This window comes from Bombina bombina, chromosome 4 (genome assembly GCF_027579735.1).
Source record: "Bombina bombina isolate aBomBom1 chromosome 4, aBomBom1.pri, whole genome shotgun sequence".
Classification (NCBI taxonomy): domain Eukaryota; kingdom Metazoa; phylum Chordata; class Amphibia; order Anura; family Bombinatoridae; genus Bombina; species Bombina bombina.
The window spans coordinates 361,529,141-361,556,682 of NC_069502.1; the positions used below are offsets into that span (position 1 = coordinate 361,529,141).

Here is a 27,542-nt window from a genome sequence, read left to right on the forward strand (position 1 = left end):
CATGTTAATACTATGTTGAACTCATTGTTTGCCAGATATTGTTTAAATTCGTCCAACTGACCTACTGTTCCTGACCAAATCAGGAACAGGTCGTCTATGTAACGACGATAGGACACCAGATATTGCGCCCAGGGGGAATTATGGATGTAGATGTTTTCCCAATTAGCCATATATAAATTGGCGTAGCTGGGCGCAAATCTGGTGGCCATCGCCGTTCCACTAATCTGAAGATAATAGTCATTGTTAAACCAGAAAAAGTTGGTCTCAAGGATAATCCTAATTCCCTCCAAAATAAAATGTAATTGTTTAGGGTCAAGGGTAGTGTCTTCTTCTAAGATGTTTTGTACTGATCTAATACCTAACTCTTTATCTATGATGGTATAGAGAGATGTTACATCTCCAGTTACTAATAGCCAATCTTTATTCCATTTGATGTGTTCAAGATCATTTAATATACTAATTGTATCTTTTAAGTACGATTTTGTATTTTTGACATATGTTTGTAAAAACGTATCTATATAAGCTGATAAATTGCTAGTATGGGATCAATTCACATACTAGCAATTTATCAGCTTATATAGATACGTTTTTACAAACATATGTCAAAAATACAAAATCGTACTTAAAAGATACAATTAGTATATTAAATGATCTTGAACACATCAAATGGAATAAAGATTGGCTATTAGTAACTGGAGATGTAACATCTCTCTATACCATCATAGATAAAGAGTTAGGTATTAGATCAGTACAAAACATCTTAGAAGAAGACACTACCCTTGACCCTAAACAATTACATTTTATTTTGGAGGGAATTAGGATTATCCTTGAGACCAACTTTTTCTGGTTTAACAATGACTATTATCTTCAGATTAGTGGAACGGCGATGGGCACCAGATTTGCGCCCAGCTACGCCAATTTATATATGGCTAATTGGGAAAACATCTACATCCATAATTCCCCCTGGGCGCAATATCTGGTGTCCTATCGTCGTTACATAGACGACCTGTTCCTGATTTGGTCAGGAACAGTAGGTCAGTTGGACGAATTTAAACAATATCTGGCAAACAATGAGTTCAACATAGTATTAACATGGACCCATAGTAAAACTAAGGTAGAATTCCTCGATTTGGAAATCTACATAAAGGACAATACACTGAAAACAAAAAATTTTTTTAAAAGTATCGATGTGAATAATTATATCAGTCTTGACAGCTGTCATCAGAAACATTGGTTAAGGAATATACCAAAGGGGCAATTCGTTCGTCTGAGACGCAACTGTAAAGACGAAACTGTATTTCAGACTCAAGCGAAAGTGTTAAAAGATAGATTTAAAGAAAAAAACTATCCTAAAGCCTTCTTAGAGGAAAAAATAGAGGAAGTTGCAAAACTAGATAGGAAAGAATTATTACATTACAAACAAAGAGATAAAGAAATATCGGCATTAAACAACACAAAAACAGCAAGTAGACTCATTCTACAACATAGTACTCAGAGTAAAGAAGTCAGAGACATTATACAAAAACATTGGGGTATTCTCTTTAGAGACCCTAGTATGTCAGAAATTATAGAGGATAAACCAAATATAATCTTTAAAAAGGTACCTAATTTAAAATTACAACTTTCACATAATATTACAAAAGTGGAAAGAATAAACCCTAATGTTAACTGGTTATCATCTCCACAAGCAGGCTTCAGAAGGTGTCAGTTTTGTAATGCTTGCAAGAAAATGAAAAAGGGACCAAGAGTTTGTAACATATTTCATTCTGTTGATGGCAATAAAACTTATGATATTAATCAGTTCATTACATGTAACAGTAAGAACGTAATATATCTACTAAGATGCTCGTGCAATTTAATTTACATTGGTCGCACCTCTAGGCTTCTGAAAGTCAGACTAAATGAACATATTTACAACATAGAAAAAGGCCTCCAAAAACACTCATCAGCACATTTCGATAGAATACACAATAGGAGAATAGAAGATCTTGACTTCCTTGGTATTAGGAAGGTAGAATATAGCTGGAGAGGAGGTGATGTACAAAATCAATTGGGTCGGCTTGAGATGAAATGGATCCACATTATGGATAGTTTCATACCGAACGGCCTTAACAAGGATTTTGAGTTACATCACTTCTTATAAAAATAAAGATATAACTCAGTCCCTATTATCAGAAAATTCCCCCAGCATTTTATATCTTTATAGTGAAATCAGATAATATAAAAATTATCGATATCCTGATAAAACTCTGTGTCTGATTGAAAAGAACACACTGCTTCATATAGCCTGAGAAAGTTACCAAATAGTACTAGTTGTGGGAAATTTAATCTATATAGATACTATGTAGATATGTTTTAAAGGCAAATTTGTTGTGATGTTTAGTTCAAACATGTATATCCTTGTTATGAATAAATAGTATGAGAGTACAAGTGATGAATAATGTGATCTAAACCGATATGTCACACAAGAATTCTCAAATGTCATAGAATGATACGCTATGTATTAGACCTGCTAGCGAAAATTGTCTTATAGTTAGGATGTTTATAAATGTTAATTGAGATAAAATCACTATTGCCCTTAACTCATATATATAGAAATAATAATTATGATTCCTGTGCACAAGTAACGGCGGGATAAGAAGGGATAATCAGAAATATGCCCACTTCCAAAATGGAGGACTCAATACCGGATATCCGGCTCAATAAATCAGAAACACTTAAATAAGACTTTCAGACATGCGCACACCATTCCTTGAAAAAGCTCCTTTGCGAAACGTACGTCGGATACATTGTTTCTTACCCTTGGCGTCTTTCCAAGATTCTGCACACCAGTAAGGAGAGCAACATATGCTGGACTCTGAATGGAAAGGTTGTGTGGTTAAGTTTCTGCACTCCTGACCTAAGTTTCTAGTACTGTGTATAAGCTCAATGCGAGCAACTACTTAATTGTATTGCCAACCCTATGTATATTTGGTGCTTCTTGCAGCCCTTGTGACGCTTTTTACATTTGTATTTTAATAAATCTTTTTACCTAAATCCGGCTCAAGCAACTGTTTACCCAACAGTATAATACCGGGTGTGCGCATAAACCTGAGCTAGGCTATAGCTCCATCTCATGTGAGTAAGCATTTGTAAACACGCATTCTGCATCTTGAATAATCACAGAATCACGCTATGTGGCATTTCTTTCTCTCTTTCTATATGAGGATCAAAGGAAAATAGAAGATCGAAGATTTCGAAAATTACACACATATCCTTATAAAGAACTTTTTATGAGTATTTAGTACACTTTTGTTAGTCTTCATTTTCTACTCTGCTGTAATGTTTATGGCTCTTGAGCTGGACTTTGCGTATGTGTTTAACCACATTAAACAATTAGCTGGCATCAGTAATGCAAAAAAATGACATCTAAAAATTAGTGCATGTAATTTTTACATGAATATATTTTTTCCAGACTTGTAAATAAGTGTTCCCAAACATACCTTTGTATTTATGGGATGTCATGGGCTCATTGATTAAAGATGGCACATGTTCCAATATCACTTTCATCACTTCCTTTTTTCCATTCAATATAGCAGCATGGAGAATAGTTTCTCCTAGGTTCCCTGAGTAGTAAAGACATATCAGCATATTTACAAAAATAAAATGGTATTCAAACAGAAGGTAGATTTTGCATGTTTAGCAGAGTCATATAATACTTCTTTTAACTTGTAATAAAGTAATTACTAATGCTGTGCTTTGCTATCCCCTATATATATATATATATATATATATATATATATATATATATATAGACATGCACAGGCAGACTATGACATATTTTAGCAAACAGTCACGTAGGCATGAGTTAATAGTTCAACAAATATCTGGATGTCCAGTTAAAGGTATACAGATATCTTTATTTCTTTGATGTGCTTATAGGAAGGCTTTTTTTAAAATATATAACAATTTTTTAATATTATTTTTTAATGGAGGTTCCTATACTGTGAAAAAACTATGCTTGTGAGGTGGGTCACAGTCACTGGAAATGTTGCTTATTAGCTAGTGAGCAATCAGTTTACACAGACATGCACTTCCTGTTAGCTTAAAATAAACAGCTGAACATAAATTCCAGGAGGAAAATTGGTTTATTATGTTTAAAGGGACACTGAACCCACATTTTTTTCTTTTGTGATTCAGATAGAGCATAACATTTTAAGCAACTTTCTAATTTACTCCTATTATCAAATTTTCTTTATTCTCTTGGTATCTTTATTTGAAATGCAAGAATGTAAGTTTAGATCCCGGACCATTTTTGGTGAACAACCTGGGTTGTCCTTGCTGATTGGTGGATAAATTCATCCACCAATTAAAAAGTGCTGTCCGGTGTACTCAACCAAAAAAAAAAAAAAAAGCTTAGATGCCTTCTTTTTCAACTAAAGATAGCAAGAGAACAAAGAAAAATTGATAATAGGAGTAAATTAGAAAGTTGCTTAAAATTGCATGCTCTATTTGAATCACAAAAGAAAAAATTTGGTTCAGTGTCCCTTTAAATAATAAAAAAATAATACCTTAAAACTGTCAATTAACATTGAAGTAAAATTTCAAATAATCCATTTGTATAAAAATACTCATACCTTAATTATTAATTAGTTTGTGAATTAATATGTTGCTATATGGGTGGAACAGGTACTTTTGAAACACAGGAATAAATATAGCAAATTAAACAAATTTGCTTTTTGAAGAAACCAAAAGTTAAATTCCCTTAGCTACTGCTATGGGTCTGGTTTGTATTTGTAGCTGACTAGTTTGTTTGATGACACATTTGTCTTGCTACCGCATTTCCTTTTTTCAAGCAGGTGCATAACTTAAAATGATATACTTACTTTTATGAGAAATAATGATGAGCAACTATTCTTTTAAGGGACAGTAAAGTCAAAAACAAACTTTCATCATTTAAATAGGGCATATCATTTTAAACAACTTTCCAGTTTACATTCATTACCAATTTTACTTTATTCTCTTGGTATTCTTAGTTGAAAGCTAAATCTAAGAGGTTCATATGCTAATTTCTTAGACCTTGAAGGCTGCCTCTAATTTGAAAGCATTTTGATAGTTTTTCACCACTAGAGGGCGTTAGTTAGTTAGCCAATCAGTGCTCCTAGGAGCAAGCACTGATTGGCTAAAAATGCAACTCTGTCAAAAGAACTGAAATAAGGGGGCAGTTTGCAGAGGCATAGATACAAGGTAATCACAGAGGTAAAAAGTATATTATTATAACTGTGTTGGTTATGCAAAATTGGGGAATGGGAAATAAAGGAATTATCTGGTGTTTACTGTCCCTTTAATAGTGTTTTGACTACAATGCATTAGAAGGTATAGTTACAAGAAAAAAATTGTGAATCCTTTGGAATTTTCTGAATTTCTGCGTTGATTATTCATACTATGTAGTCTGAGCTTCATCTAAGTCACAATTATAGACAAGCACAATCTGACCAAACAAATAATACACATACAGTTGTACTTTTCAATTTTTATTAAAGACATTAAATGATCATTGACTGGAAAAAAGTTGGAGTCAGATGTTTCATTTAAAGGGACATGAAACCCAAAATTTGAGTTTTATTTCCCCTCAAGAAGACGAGATTGGAAGTGTGGGTTGCAAAGATGCCCTGCCCTTTAAATACAGGTAAATAAAGCCTCATAACCAACAAATCTGTTCTTCTCAAGAAAGACTGGTTATTGTGAACCATGCCTTGATTTCATCAACTTTCACAGGACTTTAGAAGAAACCTTACAGTAATGCAAGAAACTGGAAAAGTTTACAAAGTATTGCTAAACACCTGGGTGTTCATAAATCCATGTTAAGCCATAAGGGGGCCTATCTATCAAGCTCCGTACAGAGCTTGAGGGCCTGTGTTTACTCGTCAGAAACACAAGTTATGGAGCAGCGGTTTAAAGACCACTGCTCCATAACTCTGTCCGCCTGCTCTGATGAGGCGGACAGGAATCGCCGGAATTCAACCCGATCGAGTAAGATCGGGTTGATTGACACCCCCCTGCTGGTGGCCAATTGGCCGCAAGTCTGCAGGGAGCGGCGTTGCACTCTTGTGAGCTGCTGGTGCAATGCTGAATACGGAGAGCATATTGCTCTCCGCATTCAACGATGTCTGTCGGACCTGATCCGCACTGTCGAATCAGGTCCGACAGACATTTCATAAATAGACCTCATAGTCTACAAATGTAGAAAATTCAGGACTGGTGCTACTCTCCCTAGTAGTATTCTGCAAAGATCACTCCAAGAGCACAGCAGGCAATCCTAAGAAAGGTGAGATAAAAACTCAAGGGTAATAACAAAAGACCTCTAGAAAATTCTAAAACGTGTGATAGTCTTTGTTCATGGTCCTGCTATCAAACAAACACTGAACAAGAATGGTGTCCATGGAAGGACACCACAAAGAAGATCACTGCAGTCTAAAAAATAAGCATTGCAGCAAATCTCAAGTTTGCCTAAGACCACCTCAATGTTTTCTAACACTTCTGGGAAAAATGTGCTGTGGACAAATTTGCTGCCTCAGGGCCTGGATGCCTTGCAATAATTGAGGTAACAAATAATTCAAAAGTGTATTCAGATATTTTACAGGAGAATGTCAGGGCAGCAGTCCGTGATCTCAAGCTGAAGATGTAAAGCGCACAAGTAATTCAACTAAAGAATGGCTGAGAAAAAGAAGATTTGCGTTCTGGAATAGCCAAGTCAGAGTCCTGAACTTAACCCGGTTGACCTGAAGAGGGCTGTGCAATCAAGAAAACCCAGAAATATTGATCAACTGAATCAGATTTGTAGGGAGGAATGATTCATAATTAATCTTCATTATTGTGCAAGACTTATAAGCAGCTACAGGAAACATTTGGTGGAGACTGTTGCTGCTAAATGAGAAACTATTATACTAAATTTGAGTGTTCACATTTTCCAGCCTACACTGTGAATGATTACTCAATGTCTTCAGAACAAAATTGAAAAGTACAACTGTTTTTGTGTTATTATTTTACTAAAAGGTGGAGAGATATAGCTTTTCTTCGAAGTACTAATAATTTAATTCAATTTGGTGCAGACCCAGGCATAGAAATATGAATATACATAAAATACAAATGTAAAAAAAAAGGAAGGGAATTGAGCATTTTTTAAACGTATCAAACAATATTATTTTATTAGTAGAAAAACGGATATAGTAAGAAATTAGGCAAAAAATATTTGTGCATCAAATTGGCATCAATCCAAGCTTTACAAACATATGGTAAAACAACTTTTATTAATAAAATACATTCATGCAATATTAAAACCCAAATTATCATTAATTCACTAAATATAAGATGTAGGAGCCATATAGTATACAGCAACACCAATACTGCTCACTGACCCCCCTAAGTTGTAAAAAGGGTATTGTCAAGGCAGATAACAGATAAAAAATATGTTGTAAATCAATACCATAAATCAACGGCTTAAATATTTTGTATGTTTCAGTGACACTGCAACATCCATGCTGCCAAACTGACCTCTCCCATAAGACACATGGAGGATAAACTGGATCTATGTCATTCCAGAGGAGCAATCACATAAATGTATTATATACACACAGATTTAAGACAGCACAACATAAGGATGGTATCAATAATCATAACATCAATAAAAAAAACTCAATGGGACAGTATACATCAATTTTCCTATAACTGCAAGTCATAACATAATTTATGTAAGAACTTACCTGATAAATTCATGTCTTTCATATTGGCAAGAGTCCATGAGCTAGTGACGTATGGGATATACAATCCTACCAGGAGAGGCACAGTTTCCCAAACCTCAAAATGCCTATAAATACACCCCTCACCACACCCACAATTCAGTTTAACAAATAGTCAAGAAGTGGGGTGATAAAGAAAGGAGTAAAAAGCATCAACAAAGGAATTTGGAAATAATTGTGCTTTATACAAAAAAATTATAACCACCATAAAAAGGGTGGGCCTCATGGACTCTTGCCAATATGAAAGAAATGAATTTATCAGGTAAGTTCTTACATAAATTATGTTTTCTTTCATGTAATTGGCAAGAGTCCATGAGCTAGTGATGTATGGGATAGCAATACCCAAGATGTGGAACTCCACGCAAGAGTCACTAGAGAGGGAGGGATAAAAATAAAAACAGCCATTTTCCGCTGAAAAAATTAATCCACAACCCAATATATATATATATTTTCTCATAAATGTGAGGAAAAAACTTAAATCAAAAGCAGAAAAATCAAACTGAAATAGCTGCCTGAAGAACTTTTCTACCAAAAACTGCTTCCGAAGAAGCAAATACATCAAAATGGTAGAATTTAGTAAATGTATGCAAAGAATACCAAGTAGCAGCTTTGCAAATCTGATCAACTGAAGCTTCATTCTTAAAAGCCCAGGAAGTGGAAACTGATCTAGTAGAATGAGCTGTAATTCTCTGAGGCGGGGCTTGACCCGACTCCAAATAGGCTTGATGAATAAAACGTTTTAACCACGAGGCCAAGAAAATGGCAGAAGCCTTCTGACCTTTCCTGGAACCAGAAAAGATAACAAATAGACTAGAAGTCTTCCTGAAATATTTAGTAGCTTCAACAAAATATTTCAAAGCTCTCACCACATCCAAAGAATGTAAAGATCTCTCCAAATTCTTAGTATTAGGACACAAGGAAGGAACAACAATTTCTCTATTAATGTTGTTAGAATTTACAACCTTAGGTAGGAATTTAAATGAAGTCCGCTAAACTGCCTTATCCTGATGAAAAATCAGAAAAGGAGATTCCGGGGCTGGCTTCTTTTTCGTCAGTAAGAAGGATGGTAGACTACAGAGCCCTAAATAACATCACTATCAAGAATCGCTATCCTATTCAGTTGATCACTGAACTTTATGATTCACTCCAAAATGCTTGCTACTTCACTAAGTTGGATCAATGTGGGGCATACAATCTTGTTCGTATATTCCCGGGGCATACAATCTTGTTTGTATTTTCCCAGGGCATGAATGGAAGACTGCCTTTAACACAAGATCAGGGCATTACAAATACCTTGTAATGCTGTTTGGGCTGTGTAACGCCCCTGCAGTCTTCCAGGTATTTGTCAACGATGTCTTCCGTGACCTTTTCAATCGCACTGTCATCATCTATCTGGATGACATCCTTATTTTCTCCTCCACTCTTGAGGAGCATCATGAACATGTGAGACAGGTACTTATTTGCTTCAAAAACAATTCCCTGGTAGCCAAACTGAAAAAAATGTGAGTTTGACCAAGTGCAGATCCAGTTCCTTGGCTATGTTATCTCGCAGGGGGGTTTGCCATGGATCATTCTAAGCTCACCGCAGTCTTGGAATGGCCTCAACCCCCCTCATTAAAGAAACTAGAGAGATTTGTGGGGCTCTCTAATTATTGCCATAAGTTTATAAAGAACTTCTCCCAAATAGTTGCTCCCCTCACTGAGTTAACTAAACGGAATTAAGACTGCAAGAATTAGCCTCCCAAAGCCGTGGATGCCTTCTCTCACCACACATCTCCTCCTCTCTGAAGCTGGGTCCTTGAGCTCTTGGCACGAATCGGCAGTAATGTAAGTACTTGTTCACTTACATTCTCTGCCCAAGTATAGGTGTTACTTAGTGTTCTCTTGGGTGTTGTATTCCTGTATTCTGGATTGCTTTACTGATACTGAACTCTGCTTGTCTGACTACTCTGCCTGCTTATTCCCTGAACTACTGGATTGCTATACTGTTGCTGAACTCTGCTTGTCTGACCACTCTGCCTGCTTAACCCCTGAACTACTGGATTGCTATTCTGTTGCTAAGCTCTGCTTGTCTGACCATTCTATTGGTTTACCCCTGAACTGTTATACTACTGGATATCCTTTTGTTGCTGACTCCTGCCTGTTCCCGGTCCTTCTATTGGTTTACCCCTGAACTGCTATACTGCTGGATTGTCTTCCTGTTGCCACTGAGAACTGCCCTGCCTGCTGTGAGTACTGTTTACCTCATTTCACAAACTCTCTCTGCTCTGGGATATTTCCTATCATTCCACTTGATGCCGGGACTACTGGCCAAGTTTGGTCTGAAAGTGAAATATCCCACGAGCATTACATATATATTTATACATGTATCTCCTCTTAGGTGGAAGATGTAGTCTGTATAGCCAGCATTGTTACAAGTTTACTCTTTCAGTTCTGACGTTTGGTTTGTTTGGTAAGGATCTATTGTTCTCTCTATCCATTCTTTGTATCATAGGTATCCTCCTATAATCTAAATGAGCACAGTTGTATATATAATATAATGCATATTGGCCTATACAGAGTTTACACAGTGGAGCCACTTTCTTTCACACTACGCCTAATACGTTTATATTGTTGTACACAAATGAGATCATGGCAATGCCTACTACCTTAATATATCTGCCTTTGGCATACCAATGTTTGGTCAGTTGATTCTTATCTGCACTCCCTAAATACTATTGATACCTGTTCACTAATGCGACTCACCTGTCGATGGGTATAGGGCCCATACCCAGATGACAGGATTTAAATTATGCAAAAAGGAGACATATAATGTTTTACCTTATTATTATAGTACTGATGCATCCAAACTTTGCTCTGAGCTAACACAGGCCATATTATATTCTACCATTACAGAGGCAGTCACAAACTCATGATCTCCTCTGGAGTTATTTCCATTTTTTTCCATTTTTCATTTGTCAGTCAGTACCACACTTTGCATAGTTCCGAGTATATGTAAAAATGATATTAAAATGCCCTCACTTCATAGCAACTTCATAACAATATTAATCTATGTGGTCAACTTCTTATATCCCCAATAGTAATTGGCATATGGATAACAGGTCTCTCACACACCTAAGGGTTTATATATATATATATATATATATATATATATATATATATATATATATACATAAAAAAATTCTGAGGACGGACAGTTTTTGTCCGAAAACGTTTACATAAAAGTAAAGTGACATTTGCAAAGAACCGTGGAGTGCTCTTCTTTTGTGCAGTTATATATATATATATATATATATATATATATATATATATACATACACCATAATAAACCAACTAATATCTCTTGTATCACCTGAAATTATAAGATCCCTTGCCCTACTGCCTGACCAGTTTCCACCCCCCCCCCCCCATATATAGTACTCTGGCACTTTGTGATTGTAACCAGAGACTTATCTCTCATTTTTTCCTTAAAACATACCGCATTTGTTATTATATTTAAATGTTCTCTATTTTAATTAAACGTGTTGAAAAAATAATACTTTTAACCATGCTTAGGTGTCTCATATATGTCTTCAGCTATATTCATAGTCCTTATGTGACATGATTCACAATTTATTATCTTTCTACCTATATTATAATTAGCTCATACGAGACACCTCTTTAACATACTTTATGCTATTGTATATATATTTATTATGTGAGACATTTCAAATCAATACAAAACTTAGAAAAAGTTACTATTACTTTTATTTTTATTTGTATTTTGAAAATGTGAGGTTCATCTCTTACATGTTTAAACTATTCTGTGATGTAACAGATATGATTGAAAATGTATATCAATGCAATTTCTGTATCAGCACGCTGTTATTGAATATTTAACCTCAATAAAAAAATTAAATTAAAAAAAACAAAAAAATAACTAGGTAGCATATGTTCTAGTTAGTTTTAGGTTGCGATAGAACAGCAGTGTGAAATGGACAATCTGGAAATTTAGGGCTAGAGAAATCTTTGTGGGTTGTGGCTACTAAATTAATATTTGGATTTTTGTAGTGCCCTCATAGAAATACCCTTAATTGAGATAATAGAAAATGTGTACATTTGAATATAAAAACTGCCTTTTTAATAGGATGTTCTATACAGCATTTTGCTTAATGTACCATGTTTCTCACCTTAAATACCATTATTACATTTAATTCCAAATCCTTTATAGCTATAATATAAGGTGTTTGATGAGATAGCAATATTCAGGAAAAACATAATTTATGTAAGAACTTAATTTCTTTCATATTGTCAACAGTCCATGAGCTAGTGACGTATGGGATATACAATCCTACCAGGAGGGGCAAAGTTTCCCAAACCTCAAAATGCCTATAAATACACCACTCACCACACCCACAATTCAGTTTATTGAATAGCCAAGAAGTGGGATGATAAAGAAAGGAGTAAAAAGCATCAACAAAGGAATTTGGAAATAATTGTGCTTTATACAAAAAATCATAACCACCATAAAAAGGGTGGGCCTCATGGACTCTTGCCAATATGAAAGAAATGAATTTATCAGGTAAGTTCTTGCATAAATTATGTTTTCTTTCATGTAATTGGCAAGAGTCCATGAGCTTGTGACGTATGGGATAGCAATACCCAAGATGTGGAACTCCACGCAAGAGTCACTAGAGTGGGGGGGATAAAAATAAAAACAGCCATTTTTCGCTAAAAAAAATTAATCCACAACCCAAAATATAAGTTAATTCTCATGAATGAAAAGAAAAAACTTAAAACATAAGCATAAGAATCAAACTGAAACAGCTGCCTGAAGAACGTTTCTACCAAAAACTGCTTCCGAAGAAGTGAATACATCAAAACGGTAGAATTTAGTAAATGTATGCAAAGAAGACCAAGTTGCTGCTTTGCAAATATGATCAAATGAAGCTTCATTCTTAAAAGCCCACATAGTGGAGACTGATCTAGTAGAATGAGCTGTAATTCTCTGAGGCGGGGCTTGACCTGACTCCAAATAAGCTTGATGAATCAAAAGCTTTAACCACGAGGCCAAGGAAACCGCAGAAGCCTTCTGACCTTTCCTAGAACCAGAAAAGATAACAAATAGACTACAAGTCTTCCTGAAATCTTTAGTATATTCAACATAATATTTCAAAGCTCTTACCACATCCAAAGAATGTAAGGATCTCTCCAAATAATTATTAGGATTAGGACACAAGGAAGGGACAACAATTTCTCTATTAATGTTGTTAGAATTCACAACCTTAGGTAAGAATTTAAATGAAGTCCACAAAACTGCCTTATCCTGATGAAAATTCAGAAAAGGAGATTCACAAGAAAGAGCAGATAATTCAGAAACTCTTCTAGCAGAATAGACGGCCAAAAGGAACAACACTTTCCAAGAAAGCAGTTTAATGTCCAAAGAATGCATAGGCTCAAATGGAAGAGCCTGTAAAGCCTTCAAAACTAAATTAAGACTCCAAGGAGGAGAGATTAATTTAATGACAGGCTTGATACGAACCAAAGCCTGTACAAAACAGTGAATATCTGGAAGCTTAGCAATCTTTCTATAAAATAAAACAGAAAGAGCAGAGATTTGTCCCTTCAAGGAACTTGCAGACAAACCCTTATCCAAACCATCCTGAAGGAACTGTAAAACTCTAGGAATTCTGAAAGAATGCCCAGAGAATTTATGAGAAGAACACCATGAAATATAAGTCTTCCAAACCTGATAATAAATCTTTCTAGAAACAGATTTACAAGCCTGTAACATAGTATTAATCACTGAGTCAGAAAAACCTCTATAACTAAGCACTAGGCGTTCAATTTCCATACCTTCAAATTTAATGATTTGAGATCCTGATGGAAAAACGGACTTTGAGACAGAAGGTCCGGCCTTAATGGAAGAGGCCAAGGTTGGCAACTGGACATCCGAACAAGATCCGCATACCAAAACCTGTGAGGCCATGCTGGAGCTACCAGCAACACAAATCATTGTTCCATGATGATTTTGGAGATGACTCTTGGAAGAAGAACTAGAGGTGGGAAAATATAAGCAGGTTGGTAATGCCAAGGAAGTGTCAACGCATCCACTGCTTCCGCCTGAGGATCCCTGAACCTGGACAGGTACCTGGGTAATTTCTTGTTTAGATGAGAAGCCATCATATCAATTTCTGGAAGACCCCATATCTGAACAATCTGAGAAAACACATCTGGATGGAGGGACAACTCCCCCGGATATAAAGTCTGATGGCTGAGATAATCCACTTCCCAATTGTCTACACCTGGGATATGAACCACAGAAATTAGACAAGAGCTGGATTCCGCCCAAGAAAGTATCTGAGATACTTCTTTCATAGCTTGGGGACTGTGAGTCCCACCCTGATGATTGATATATGCCACAGTTGTGATATTGTCTGTCTGAAAACAAATGAACGGTTCTCGCTTCAACAGAGGCCAAATCTGAAGAGCCCTGAAAATTGCACGGAGTTCCAAAATATTGATTGGTAATCTCGCCTCTTGAGATTTCCAAACCCCTTGTGCTGTCAGAGATCCCCAAACAGCTCCCCAACCTGAAAGACTCGCATCTGTTGTGATCACAGTCCACAGACGAACAAAAGAGGCCCCTAGTATTATGTGATGGTGATCTAACCACCAAGTTAGATATAGTCGAACATTGGGAATTAAGGATATTAATTGTGATATCCTTGTATAATCCCTGCACCATTGATTCGGCATACAAAGCTGGAGAGGTCTCATATGAAAACGAGCAAAGGGGATCACGTCCGATGCTGCAGTCATGAGACCTAAAACTTCCATGCAAAAAGCTACTGAATGGAATCATTGAGACAGAAGGTTCCGACAAGCTGAAACAAATTGTAATCGTCTCTTGTCTGTTAGAGACAGTCATAGACACTGAATCTATCTGGAAACCTAAAAAGGTGACCCTTGTCTGAGGAATCAAGGAACTTTTTGTTAAATTGATCCTCCAACCATGTCTTTGAAGAAACAACACTAGTTGATTTATGTGAGATTCTGCAGAATGTAAAGACTGAGCTAGTACCAAGATATCGTCCAAATAAGGAAACACCGCAATACCCCGTTCTCTGATTACAGAGAGTAGGGCACCGAGAACCTTTGAAAAGATTCTTGGAGCTGTCGCTAGGCCAAAAAGAAGAGCGATAAATTGGTAATGCTTGTCTAGAAAAGAGAATATCAGAAACTGATAATGATCTGGATTAATCGGAATATGAAGATATGCATCCTGTAAGTCTATTGTGGACATATAATGCCCTTGCTGAACAAAAGGCAGAATAGTCCTTATGGTCACCATTTTGAAAGTTGGTACTCTTACATAACGATTCAAAGAGAGATAGCCCCGTCAACTTTGGGGATCTTTTCCCAAAACTCCAAAGTAACTGCTGGCAAAGGATACAATTTTTTAAACCTTGAAGAAGGAATAAAAGATGTACCAAGCCTATTCCATTGCTTAGAAATCATATCAGAAATAGCATCAGGAACTGGAAAAACCTCTGGAGTAACCACAGGAGGTTTATAAACAGAATTTAAACGTTTACTAGTTTTAATATCAAGCCTGACTCATGGCAAATATAAGTACAATACATATATTTAGAACTTTATATACTGTAAATACATAAAGTGCCAAACCATAGCTGAGAATGTCTTAAGTAATGAAAACATACTTGCCAAAAGACACCCATCCACATATAGCAGATAGCCAAACCAGTAATGAAACGGTTATCAGTAGAGGTAATGGAATATGAGAGTATATCGTCGATCTGAAAAGGGAGGTAGGAGATGACCGATAACAGAGAACCTATGAATTAGATCTTCCGCGAGGAAAACCATTGCATTCAATAGGGGATACTCCCTTTACATCCCTCTGACATTCACTGTATCGGGCTTCAAAATGCCGAGAAGCGCATATCAACGTAGAAATCTTAGCACAAACTTACTTCACCACCTCCATAGGAGGCAAAGTTTGTAAAACTGAATTGTGGGTGTGGTGAGGGGGTGTATTTATAGGCATTTTGAGGTTTGGGAAACTTTGTCCCTCCTGGTAGGATTGTATACCCCCTACGTCACTAGCTCATGGACTCTTGCCAATTACATGAAGGAAAAAGACAATTACATTAACAATAGTGTGGCAAAAGGTCCATATGATGTAAAAAACCTTTACTGTAAAATGAAGTAGGTCTTGGGCAGAGTTAAGGGGACATAGATATAGAAAGATGAAGTGTTATTGATGGGCCTTTATGCTAGGGTCAAGATTTTGAATGTTATTGCTGAGGTTAAGGGAAACCATTGGACAGACTGACAGAGAGATGCAACAGAAGAGGATTATGGTAGAGACATTCATGACGGATTTAAATGAGGCATACAACACTTTGGGAGACCATATTGAGAAGGGGCTGCACTGAGAATGAGTAAAATATGTATTTGTGTAGGAGTAGGTTTGTGTGTTAGGTCTTATAAGTGACATTTATATTCAAAGTGTACAGCAAAGTACTAAGTGAAAAACTGTAGTACGTAAATGGAATTTAGTCTTAGAGCTCAAGCGTTATCCAACATAAATTTTAGTGCAGGCCCTCTTAGAAATCTATTAAGGGTCTGATAATCTAAACATCTCCATTCAGGTGGGATGATCTAAGAACGTCAGCATGGCGAGATCCCTCAAAGAATTTTAGAAACACAAATTTTACCATGAGAGATGTTTATCTCACTATGCAGGGCCCTGTGAAGGAGAAAAAAGGTCTAAAAAATCCCAATGTTTGCGTGTGATTTCTTTCCATGGCAGCGAGTTTCTGATCATTGTGCCCTTTGTGAGGAAAATAATGCATATGTTATTGTAGTGCACATTCTACTACTGCACACACAAACACATATATAAAAACATGAATTTGTAATACCAGCAAAAACATGCAAGTGCTATAAATTGAGCTCTTCCACAGAGGCGTAACTAGAAACCACAGGGCCCAGGTGCAAGAATCTAAGAAGGCCCCCCCCCCCAAAAAAAAGTGAATTTGATATATATCTTTTTTATATAAATAATTAAAACACAGAAAAAAAATGTGAATCAGATTACATGTATGCAAAAAGAGGTACCCTGTGCCCACAGTCTGTGAGATGGTCTGACCCCCTATTACTGTATATAGTGACACTGTTTAACCCACCAGTACTGTATATAGTGAGTCAGTGACACAGTCTGTAATCTGCCGGTGAGATGGCTGGCCTGACCCTACCCGCCCCAGTTCTTTATACAGTGACATGGTCCAGCCCCCCCTGCACTGTATATAGTGGTACTGTATAGACTGACACTATTTACCCCCTGCCCCCCCCCCCCCCATGCTGTAGTAATTTTTGGTTTTTTGAAGCTAGGCCCCCAGTTTTGCCCCTGCTCTTGCAATGTGTTCTAGAGAGTGCGGACCTTTGGTATTTTTTTAATATTGCTTGTTCCTGACAACCTGGCAGTGGTTTATTTAGGTGAGAGTGCAAATCCATGGAATTACATGATGTGTGTGTATATATATATTTAACAAAGACCAGCAAAAATATGCAAGTGGTATGGATTGAGCTCCAGTAATGTTAACAGACAGAACTTGCATTTTAATGGCCCATTTATAATCTGGTATTTTAGTTAACACACTTGTTCCTAACCATGAAATAAAATAAAAAAGATATTAATATTACAAGATCATTCTCATTAATAAAGAAAAATAAATAGATCACCTCTAAAAAAAGGATCAACGTCTTCTCTTTGCAGTAGAGTCTTCATGGTTGAATAGTCATTTGCTCTGGCAGCTTTAAACAAGGCGCTGTTTATTCTAAAATAACAAGACGCTGCATGAACATCAGCAGCACAAATTAAATGTAGTACAGGCAAAGAAAATGCTATTAAGTAGTGTACACTGGGAAGAACAATCCAGTAAACTAAACATAATTAAAATAACGAAGTAAAAAATGCTGAATTCGTCCTATTAAATTACTTCAATTACTGATAATAAATAAATAAAAAACAAACCAAATATTTAAGCATAAATTAGCATTTTTAATCTAAAATGAGTCAATTGACTCTTTTTTTGTAGGTTTCATTTTATTAACAAAATAAAGTAAATTGTAGTCAATTTCTTTATTTTCTCATATAAAAGAGGCAATTTAACATGTATTAGTTTTTTGGGAGCAAGGGCTTATGAAAAATAAATAATCCTAAATAAACCAATGTTTTCACCAAGGTGTGTCCTCCTCCACCAATAGAGATGACGTTCTGACTGATTCAATAAGTAATTATTTTAAGGGACAAGAAACTCAAAATTAAATTTTCAAGTTTCAGATAGAGCAAATATTTATTTAAGAAAAATCCAATTTAATTCTATTAGTGCATTTAATTCTTACTTTGTTTCCTTTATTGAAGAGCATACCTGTAGAATTAGGAGCATGACAGTGTTCCAGAAATCTACACTTTCCTGAACCTACCTAAGTATGCTCTTCAACAAAGGATACCAAAAGAACAAAATCCATTTTAATATAGAAATAGTAAATTAAAACATTTTATAAAATAGCATGCTCTATCTGATTCAGACTTATTTTTGGACTTTACTGCACCCTTTACACTTTTTCAGAGAAAAATACTTAAAATATTAAAGTGGATGTAAATATTTTACATATTGAACTTCCAAATTTGTTCTTAAGCACTCTTTTATCAATACCGCATACTTTTGTAATTTATATAACGAACAAATAAACTTATATTTACGTTAGTAAGTTTGCTCCGTTTTCAGGCTGAGCTCCTCCCATCCATAACTTCCTTCATTTTAAGCGCATAACGTCTAGAGCGGTCCCACCCGCTCTATGACGTACTACCCTTGCGCGTTCTCGATGGGTCCCTTTTGTGCGCATGCGCTTCTAATTTAGTTATTATTGCTGGATTTGCATTACTAATCAGTCAGGCACTTCCAAACCGCTCTTTCAATACTCGAAATATATTGTTACAATTTCAAACAGTTTGCGGAGCAGCATAGATACTTACTTGCAGTTCCTGGGAAATACACGAAGTTTGGAGAAGCGGCCTTTATATGCGCATGCTTAGAGCGTGTGCGCGCAGCACTTCCAAAGCCAGCACAAGTGGTTTTACGCATGCGCATATAAAAGACGCATGCGCAAAAATATAAAATGACGTTACGAAAAAGGGGCTGGACGCCACGGGGTACGCCACATTATTTGTTTAGGGAAATGTCAATCAATGTAAGGAAAGCGGAACAAAATGGCGGGCGGAGGGAGAAACTGAGACTTTTATAGTTATAGAGGTATATACATCGTTTATATATTATGTTTTAACAAAATTCATGAATTAAACTTATGTTATTTTTTGATGATAAAGCAGTTGTGATTGTCGAGTAGCAGTGAGTTTACATCCACTTTAATTCATTCTGCTTTTTACATACATGATATCAAGTTATTAACTGTAAATATCTTTGGAAATGAAAGGTTAAAGAGACATAAAACCCACATTTTTTCTTTCATGATTCAGATAGCTGCTCCTTCAACAAAGGATACCAAGAGAATGAAGCAAATTAGATAATAGAAGTAAATGGGAAAGTTGTTTAAAGTTGTATTCTCTATTTGAAGCATAAAACAATTTGGTTTTCATGTCCCTTTAATGTGAAGCAATGTTTATTTTAGTGTTTCTTTATGATACAGAAGCAATATCACATCACGCCCAAATGTTTATTATCATGGTCTTCCTGCTTCCTCATGTGTTCAAAATGAAAATACAACCTTGAAGCAGTCATTTTAAATCTATCATTATTGAAAACATGTCATGCTTGACTGCTTACCCTAAACAGGAATAAATAGTGCATGTGCTTGGTTTAGTGAAGGTCATGTATTGCAAGTGGCTGTATGTGAATAATGCTGCAATATTCCAGGACTTGATGTATGTAAATCCTTGTTCCTTGGCAATCACAGCACCTGTTCCACTATACACTCAATCTCTGCCATTTTATAATGCTTTAGAATGCTAATGCACTTTCCTATGCAGCTACTGTTCCTATTTCATTATATAACTGATCTTTGCAGTTGTATGTTTGTAGTTTTCTTTGTTTTATCTACTGTATTAAACATTATTTTAACATGTATTACAGTTTTGTTTAGCTTTTGAAAAATTACTGTTTCTCTATGCTGGAAAAAGAAACTTATTTTGTTTATTTTGGTTATCATGGAGTGTCCTGTCCGCAAATAAATCTAAGAGAATTTTAGCTGATTATGGAATTTCGGGTGTGCACAAACTTGCATATTCTAGTAGAAATCATAGTCAAAACAGCTATAACCCTTCAATATGCAAAAAAGAGAGAGATTTTTCTTACTGTGTAATGTATCTTGGATTAAAGTATAAACATTATATAATCACTGCTTGTTTTACCATGCCAGTTTATTTGTTCATCACAGCTAACTCGCTATCCCCACAATATGGGCTAGATTCCAAGTGGTGCGCTAATTTTTTTTCTGATGTGGACGGGTTAGTGTGGGTATTACAAGTTAAAAATAATTTGTTTGTGCAGGAATGAAACACAATGCACGCTAACTTCAGGATCTTGGATATCGTGACTGCTTTAACTTCCTCTTACAATAGATTTCAATGGAGCGTCCTGATTAAAAAAACCTACACTTATCACTTGTGCGCTAACTCGATACCGCGTTAGACCTACAGGGCTAAACTGGAAAGTAGTTATAAATATTTCACATTCCAATGTTCTTCACATAGAAGAAAGTGTTCTTTTTATTTTTAAATATATATTTTTGTATAAATATGATTATTATTTGTAAAATATATATCTATACCTATATATTTATATGAATGTATAGGTACATGTATACATATATATATATATATATATATATATATATATATATATATACACTATCTAAGGAAAGAGAGAAAAATGGCACATAGTAGCGACATTAAAAAAGACAGGGATTTCAGCACTCTTTTACAAAATACTAAGACACTTGTTATGTGATAAAATATCAATATTTTATGTAGCAGTTATACATCCACCCCTACAGGGGTCTGAGCCGTCACACAGCGCAAAATAAAATAAAGAAATAACTAAATTATACCATAACCTCAAACATATAACACAAAAGTAAATATAATACCTCATGTGAGGACATCCAAACACAAAATAAATAAATAATAGGACCGGCCCTATGACAATCCACCCTATACGGTGTAAAACAGCGTAGGCTGTTAGCAAATAAGTAACCAGAATATTAGCATGTAAGTGAGAAATTTGTTCCTCAAGAATATGTTCAGACCATATCAGTTTTAGTGTAAACTGAACTTATAAAAGTCATGATTAACAAATCTCACTTGCCACATCATTTCAAGATATATACTGAAATGTTAACTGGTATAACGGAACTTATAGCAAAACAACATACATAACATTCAATAATGCTTGAATACAAATTTGCAAGAGCGGGTATATCAAGTAGCATGTCTGTGTTAGTTATTGCAACATTGTTAAATCCAAGTTCAGTCTCTGTTTTGAGCAGGTGAAGCGTATTGCAAAGCAGTCTTTGGTTAGTGTGCACATATGCAGATGCAACAGTAGTTGTTAGAAAACTGTAAAGCAGGTAGAGCAGGTAAATAAGTGCTTCAAGGCTGGTGTAATTAGCAAGCAATATAAGTGTAAGTTAGTCAGCCATTTCTCGGACTGATTCAGACAGTCAACACAGCCTCCGTGGGCAGCGAGTGAGAGAGTTGGACACAGGTGTAATACAGGGAGAAGTGTAGGAGGATACTAAGTTGTTAAATAGTATCCCTCTGTCAACCACACTAATCCTGATAATGTGCATACGTAGTTTCACGCAAATAGGTTGTTTTCTTGCATTCACTAACTTCACTTTCGCTAGAGCATAGTTCATATGTTTATAGCCATATAGCACTTCACAACAGCGTACGATATTACCATACTTCAGAGTAGCACAATATACTCTATTCCATCTTGAAAGACTGTTTGGAAATCATCCGCTCGATATAGAAACCGCTCCGTTCCGTATCAAACAAACACCGGCAGCGTGGATGTCACATGGGCCAATCAACTAGCCAACACGTGTTTCACCCCTCGTCATCAGGAACAACGGGCTTCCTCAGGGCGAAACACGTGTTGGCTAGTTGATTGGCCCATGTGACATCCACGCTGCCGGTGTTTGTTTGATACGTCTATATATATGTATGTATATACATATATAATAACAGAATTATCACCTAGCGCCTGATGTTTAAGACCCCTAGCTGAGATAAACTGACCCCTAGTGGTCAATACAATTACAAACTATCAACTTACTATCAAAGCGCCAACACAAATGAGGCAGGGTCTATGACTTTTATACAATATAAAAATAAATTTATTAAGCAATGTATAAAAATATTTAACAATATATAAAAAATATTTTATCCTTAGGATGATGAAAATTCAGTTTTGATGAAATAACTCTAATCCGTTCTTGTTTAAGAACTGTTTATTAAAATAAGCAGACAACGGCTTAAGTACAATTGTATATACATATATAAACAGAAATATATATATATATATATATATATATATATATATATATATACTGTGTATGTATGTGTATGTATATATATATATATATATATATATATATAGTAGTTTTAAGTGAAGGGGTAAAGCACTCACAAAACTGCAGCTTGTAGCTTAGTCCTCTGCCCAGGGGGCTCCCACAAAGAAATAACAACAGATAGGTAATAAGACATGGTGCACTCACTGGGACTTGAATCAATATCCTATTTAAATATCAGTGATGTTTTGGGGTTTCCCCCATCTTAAGACTGATAACATAAGCAGACAAAGCAGCAATCTTACCTGTTAATATACCCTCCACCTAACCATTCCATTCCCAGCGCCATTGCCAGCATTCCGGCGGCCTGTGATGTCACAGAGCATCCGCGATCATGAGACCCGAGGTTCAAGTGACCGTCACTACATATATATCCATTTCGCTTCCCGTTGAAGCAGAGTTCTGGCCCTGTCTCCCCCTCTGGGGGGGGGGGTAGTACATGATCTATAATAGTGTACCTAAGGTCAGCTACTTTATGGCCAGCTTCAGCGAAGTGCCTCACCACCAGTTGGTCAGATTTCTTTTTGTCCAAGGCTGCCCTTATAGCTGTTCTATGGTTGACCATACGAGTCATTAGGGTATCCACCGTCTATCCCACGTAAAATCTTCCACAGGGGCAATGTAGAAGGTACACGATATGGGATGTGGTGCATGTAAGGCTATATTTTAGTTAGTATGTATATAATTAGTGTTATAATCAATCCATATCTAATTACTGCTCTTTTGTAAAATTTACGAAACTTAATTTTATTAAATTTTAAGATAAATAAAGACATGTTATATACCACAACAGTTACATCTGTATTGCATTTTCAAACCTTAATACTATAAATAAAAACAGGTTAATAAGCCTTTACTCCAGGAGTATATAATGAGTTCGGAAGTTCTAGAGCAGTGTTCGTTGCTGAAAATTTTTCGAATCTGTGAACAATCAAGTGATTCTTCCTATAGAAATAAGCATAACCCACGAGTATGGGTTTAAGTTATGCTGTGCCTGTGCTAGCTGCAGAAACTTTTTGTTGTGTTGAGTTACTTGATACTTTTTTTTAATTATTAACAGAGAACTGTTAAAGTTTTTATATTGGGTACAATTTTTATTTTTTTATATTTTAAAGTTGCACTTCTGTTTGTTTATGAAACGTGGTTTTATTTAATTTTAAGTTTAATAAAGATGTTAAGTATCACAATTTAAAAATCTGTGTCTGTATTGCATGTTTAAACCTTAATTCCATAAATAAAAACAGGTTATTAGATGTTTACTCCTGGAGAATATACTGAGTTTGCAAATTATAGAGAAATGCTTAAATAATGCAATACACTTTAACTATACCCCTTAGATTTTAGTTGACTAAAATCTACTGGAGATTTAGTCAACTAAAATCTACTGGAGATTCAGTCGACTAAAACTAGACTAAAACTAAAACAATTCAGATCACTAAAATACAACTAAAACTCAAAAGACTAAAACTAAGACTAAATTGAAATTTGCCGTCAAAATTAACACTGGTTCCGGTCTGTATCCTTTCTGTATAATGTGGTCAAAAGTTTATCCTCCTTTCTATAAATTCTCAAATCCAGGAAATCGATCACCTGCTTATCATAGTTCATCTTGAACTTTAATGTTGGGTGAACAGAATTCATCCCCTCAAACCATTGTAGAAGCTGTTCTTCATCACCCCTCCACAGGAAAAAAGAGATCATCTATATACCTCCTGTAGGATATAATCCTATCATCTTGTAGAGCCAAATTATTTTGTGTTTTGAACTCTGCCATATATAGGTTGGCATACGTTCGAGCCACGTTCAAACCCATGGCAGTTCCAGATACCTGCAGGTAGAAGTCTTTTTTGAACTTAAAGTAGTTCAGCTCTAGGCAAAAGCGTAATAGTTCTACTATAAGTTCTTCAGGGGGTCACACATAGGGATATTTACTTAGCTCTTTGACAATGGCTGTCAACCCCTCTTGAAGTGGTATAACCGTGTATAGACTGGTTATGTCCAAGAACTTCCGGTGGGGGAGGAGTCGTGCAGGTTACCTGTATGCCGGTGCTGTGAGAGGACGCCGTTTCAGCAGCTCCCCGCTCTCCGCTACTTGTCTGGAAGCCTATCCAGACGCTGAGTGTAGCGCTCCGTAGGGCATCGACCCTCTTGAGAGTTTGAAGTTCAGAAGAAGCCTTTTGGTGGCGACTGCCTGGCAGTCTGCTTATACTTTTAATTGTCCTTGCCTGTGAAGGAGTAACTGTGGCCGCTGGAGGAGAGCTGTGGGAACCGCGCTGTTTGCTTCAAGGCTAACGAAGACACCGGTGGCTGGCAGGATAGCGGTACTACATTGGGAGATTGAAGGTGCAGTGGTGGCTGTATCATCGGAGTCCCAGTACCGAGGCAGATTATTCCCTTTGCTGCTCCCTGGTGAGCGGGAGGGTGAAATCCACGACTATTACAACGCTTAAGATACCGGTGACTGGCAGGACACCAAAGCTGCATCGTGAGCTTGAAGGCACAGTAGTTGCAGGTTCAATCGGTGACCCGGTGCTGCAGCAGGGTATGTCCCCAGTTGCTCCATGGTGAGCGTGGAGGGGACTTCAGGATTGTGTCTACGCCTAAAGACCTGGAGTACAGCAAGCTTCAGGTACAGAGCGGATCTACAGTGGGCTGAGACTCGCAATCAAGTCAAGGTAAATCCTCTCCTTCGCTCAGTTGTCTGCTGATGTTATCGCTACATAGACTCCTGGGGAAAAGTAAAAGCTTTAACATCCTCTTAAGGGCTGCTGTTATAGTAATCTGCTATCCTGTTTGAAGCTGGGGTTTCTACATATAAAGCATCTCTCCTGGAAGAGAAAACTTTTCCCTATTTGGGTACTGGGGCAGGCTGCGAGGTTGAAGATATTGTATGAGGACGCTGATCCTCGATCCGTCTCCCAATATTCTATGAGATACCGGTTCCTAGAGCCTTGCTGGTGGGTTAAAAAGCTGATCTGCGGCTTCGTGGAGATTTTTGTGGGTCTCCCCCAAATAGTCAGCATTATTCAGCACTGTGCCGTTATCCTTACTTAATAAGTGAAAGTGCTGTTACTATCTTGCCCTGTTCCCAGCGTGCTAGCCTTGGTGGGCTAGTCCTAACAAATTTTGCTGTCATAGCCGATCATTGCTTGCTAAAGGGTGAGACCAGGAATAACAATACTAAAGAATTTGTCTCTCTGAGAAAAGCCCTAAAAGCACAGAATTTTGAAGCTTGTGAAGACTAAAAAAGCTAATATTCTGATCAAAGACGCTTTACAGTTTGTAGGAAGAACTGTTTTCTTTTTTTTTTTTTTTTTTCTGTTGATGTGTTTGTGCTGTTTTTTGCTGCTTGTTTCATATTACTGCTGGAAATTTATTGATGTGGATTGTAATTCAGGGGGTGGCTATATCAACAAATTGTGTGTTCTTGTATATGGTATAATCTCTCTTGCGAGGAGGTTGAGGTTTAATTTTTGATTAGCAAACGTCTGCTCCACTATTGTCATAATCACAAATGAAACTGCTACGCCTGTATTTTAAGGATATATTAAATATTAGGTTTAGTCTATATGCATAGTGAATGATAGGCTGTTAGGTTAAACTTATTCTCTTTCTGGCTTATTGTTATGGCCAGGATAGTTTAGACCTCCAATTTAGGTTGTGGTGTCTATAAGATCACCCTTTTAAATTTAAGTTTGAGTGTGTGTCCTTTAAGGGTTTTTTTGTGGTTCTGAAGAAATTCAACAGTTCGTTCTGAGGGTAGTAACCCTGCTCGGATTGAAGGTACAGTTTTGGATACTTGGTGGCCTTTATTCGTCAAGAAGGATATCCTCTGGGCCTTTCTATTCTATAAGAAAATATCCACCTGCATCGTTAGGAGTTTTCACTTATAGGAGTCTTTATAATTGGTTGGATCACTTTTTTTTGAGTCTCACTTCACCTCACCTTATTTTTCTTAAAGTCTATTCACTAGCACCAACTCTCTTCCCCTTTTTTTTTTTTTTCTCTCTCTCTTGCTTCTTGCTGTTTCACCAATTGTATGCACAGAGACATACTCTTATTTAATTGGATTATCACTTGCACGTACGGGGTCGGGTTTCTCTGAGCCTCGCCTCTACTATTTTCCTTGCACATCTGATTTATTCAAAATTCTCACCCTCTAATTTATGGATAAGTTTCTAGCCCAGGGGAAACCCTCCTCTCCTAGAATGCTGAGTAAATCTAAAGACAAAAGAGCTAAAGTGCCCGATCCGAGCGCAGATGCCTCAGTAGAACCTATGACTAACCCGCCGGAAACACACTCTTTGATTTCCCAAATGTCCAAATTATTTTCTCCTCAATTTGAGCTGATAAAAAAAGAGTTGGGGTTAATTTCGACAGAAATTACTGCACTATCAACAGAAGTTAGACAATTTTCTCAAAGAATGCAGGAGGCAGAGAGTAGGATTTCTGACCTGGAGGACCAGGTTAATACGCAAGGAAGTGTAATCACCCTCCAGGAGTCTAAAATTTCTACTCTACAGGGACGGCTTGATGATCTCGAAGATAGGGCGAGAAGAAACAATATAAGAATTGTGGGTCTCCCAGAATCCCCTGAATTCGAAGACCTACTTCATTTTACTTCGATGGTGCTACCACAGAGACTGGGAGTCCCACAATCCTTGTTACCCATTACGATTGAGAGAGCCCACAGAATTGGTCCTAAAAAAACCTCAGAAACAGGGCAAGTTAGAAATAGAATGTGTATTTGTAAAGTATTAAACTTTCAGGACAAGATTGAAATAATGAAACTATTTAAGAAATTGAAGGATCCTTTAATTTTTGGTAACAGCAAAGTCCTTCTGTTCCAGGACTTTTCAGTGGAAACCTCTCAGAGAAGACGGACGATGGACACTCTTTGTACTCAGATGATTAATAAAGGTATTCAGGCGCGTATGATTTATCCCGCTAAAATAATAGTTGAGTTTGGGGGATCACGTCACGTCTTCTCGGAGGTGAGGGAAGTTAAAGAATTCCTTATAGATAAATGAGAAGAATAGCTGTTTTTTTTCTTTTCTTAACTATGTAACTTAGTTTTTTTTTGTAGTGTATAATATAATA

The 27,542-nt window shown here is 36.5% G+C and overlaps 1 protein-coding gene across 1 annotated transcript in view; it reads right to left on the reverse strand.

Moving 5' to 3' along the window:
• The window catches only part of LOC128656288 (transient receptor potential cation channel subfamily V member 6-like), a 308,929-nt gene that overhangs the window by 261,049 nt on the left and 20,338 nt on the right, over nucleotides 1-27,542 (reverse strand). Inside the window, exons 3-4 of the mRNA XM_053710116.1 lie at nucleotides 17,529-17,623; nucleotides 3,483-3,605 (exon numbers count right to left, since the gene is read on the reverse strand). Of these exons, the coding sequence (XP_053566091.1) occupies nucleotides 3,483-3,605; nucleotides 17,529-17,623 (218 nt within the window). The remainder of the gene's footprint in view (nucleotides 1-3,482; nucleotides 3,606-17,528; nucleotides 17,624-27,542) is intronic.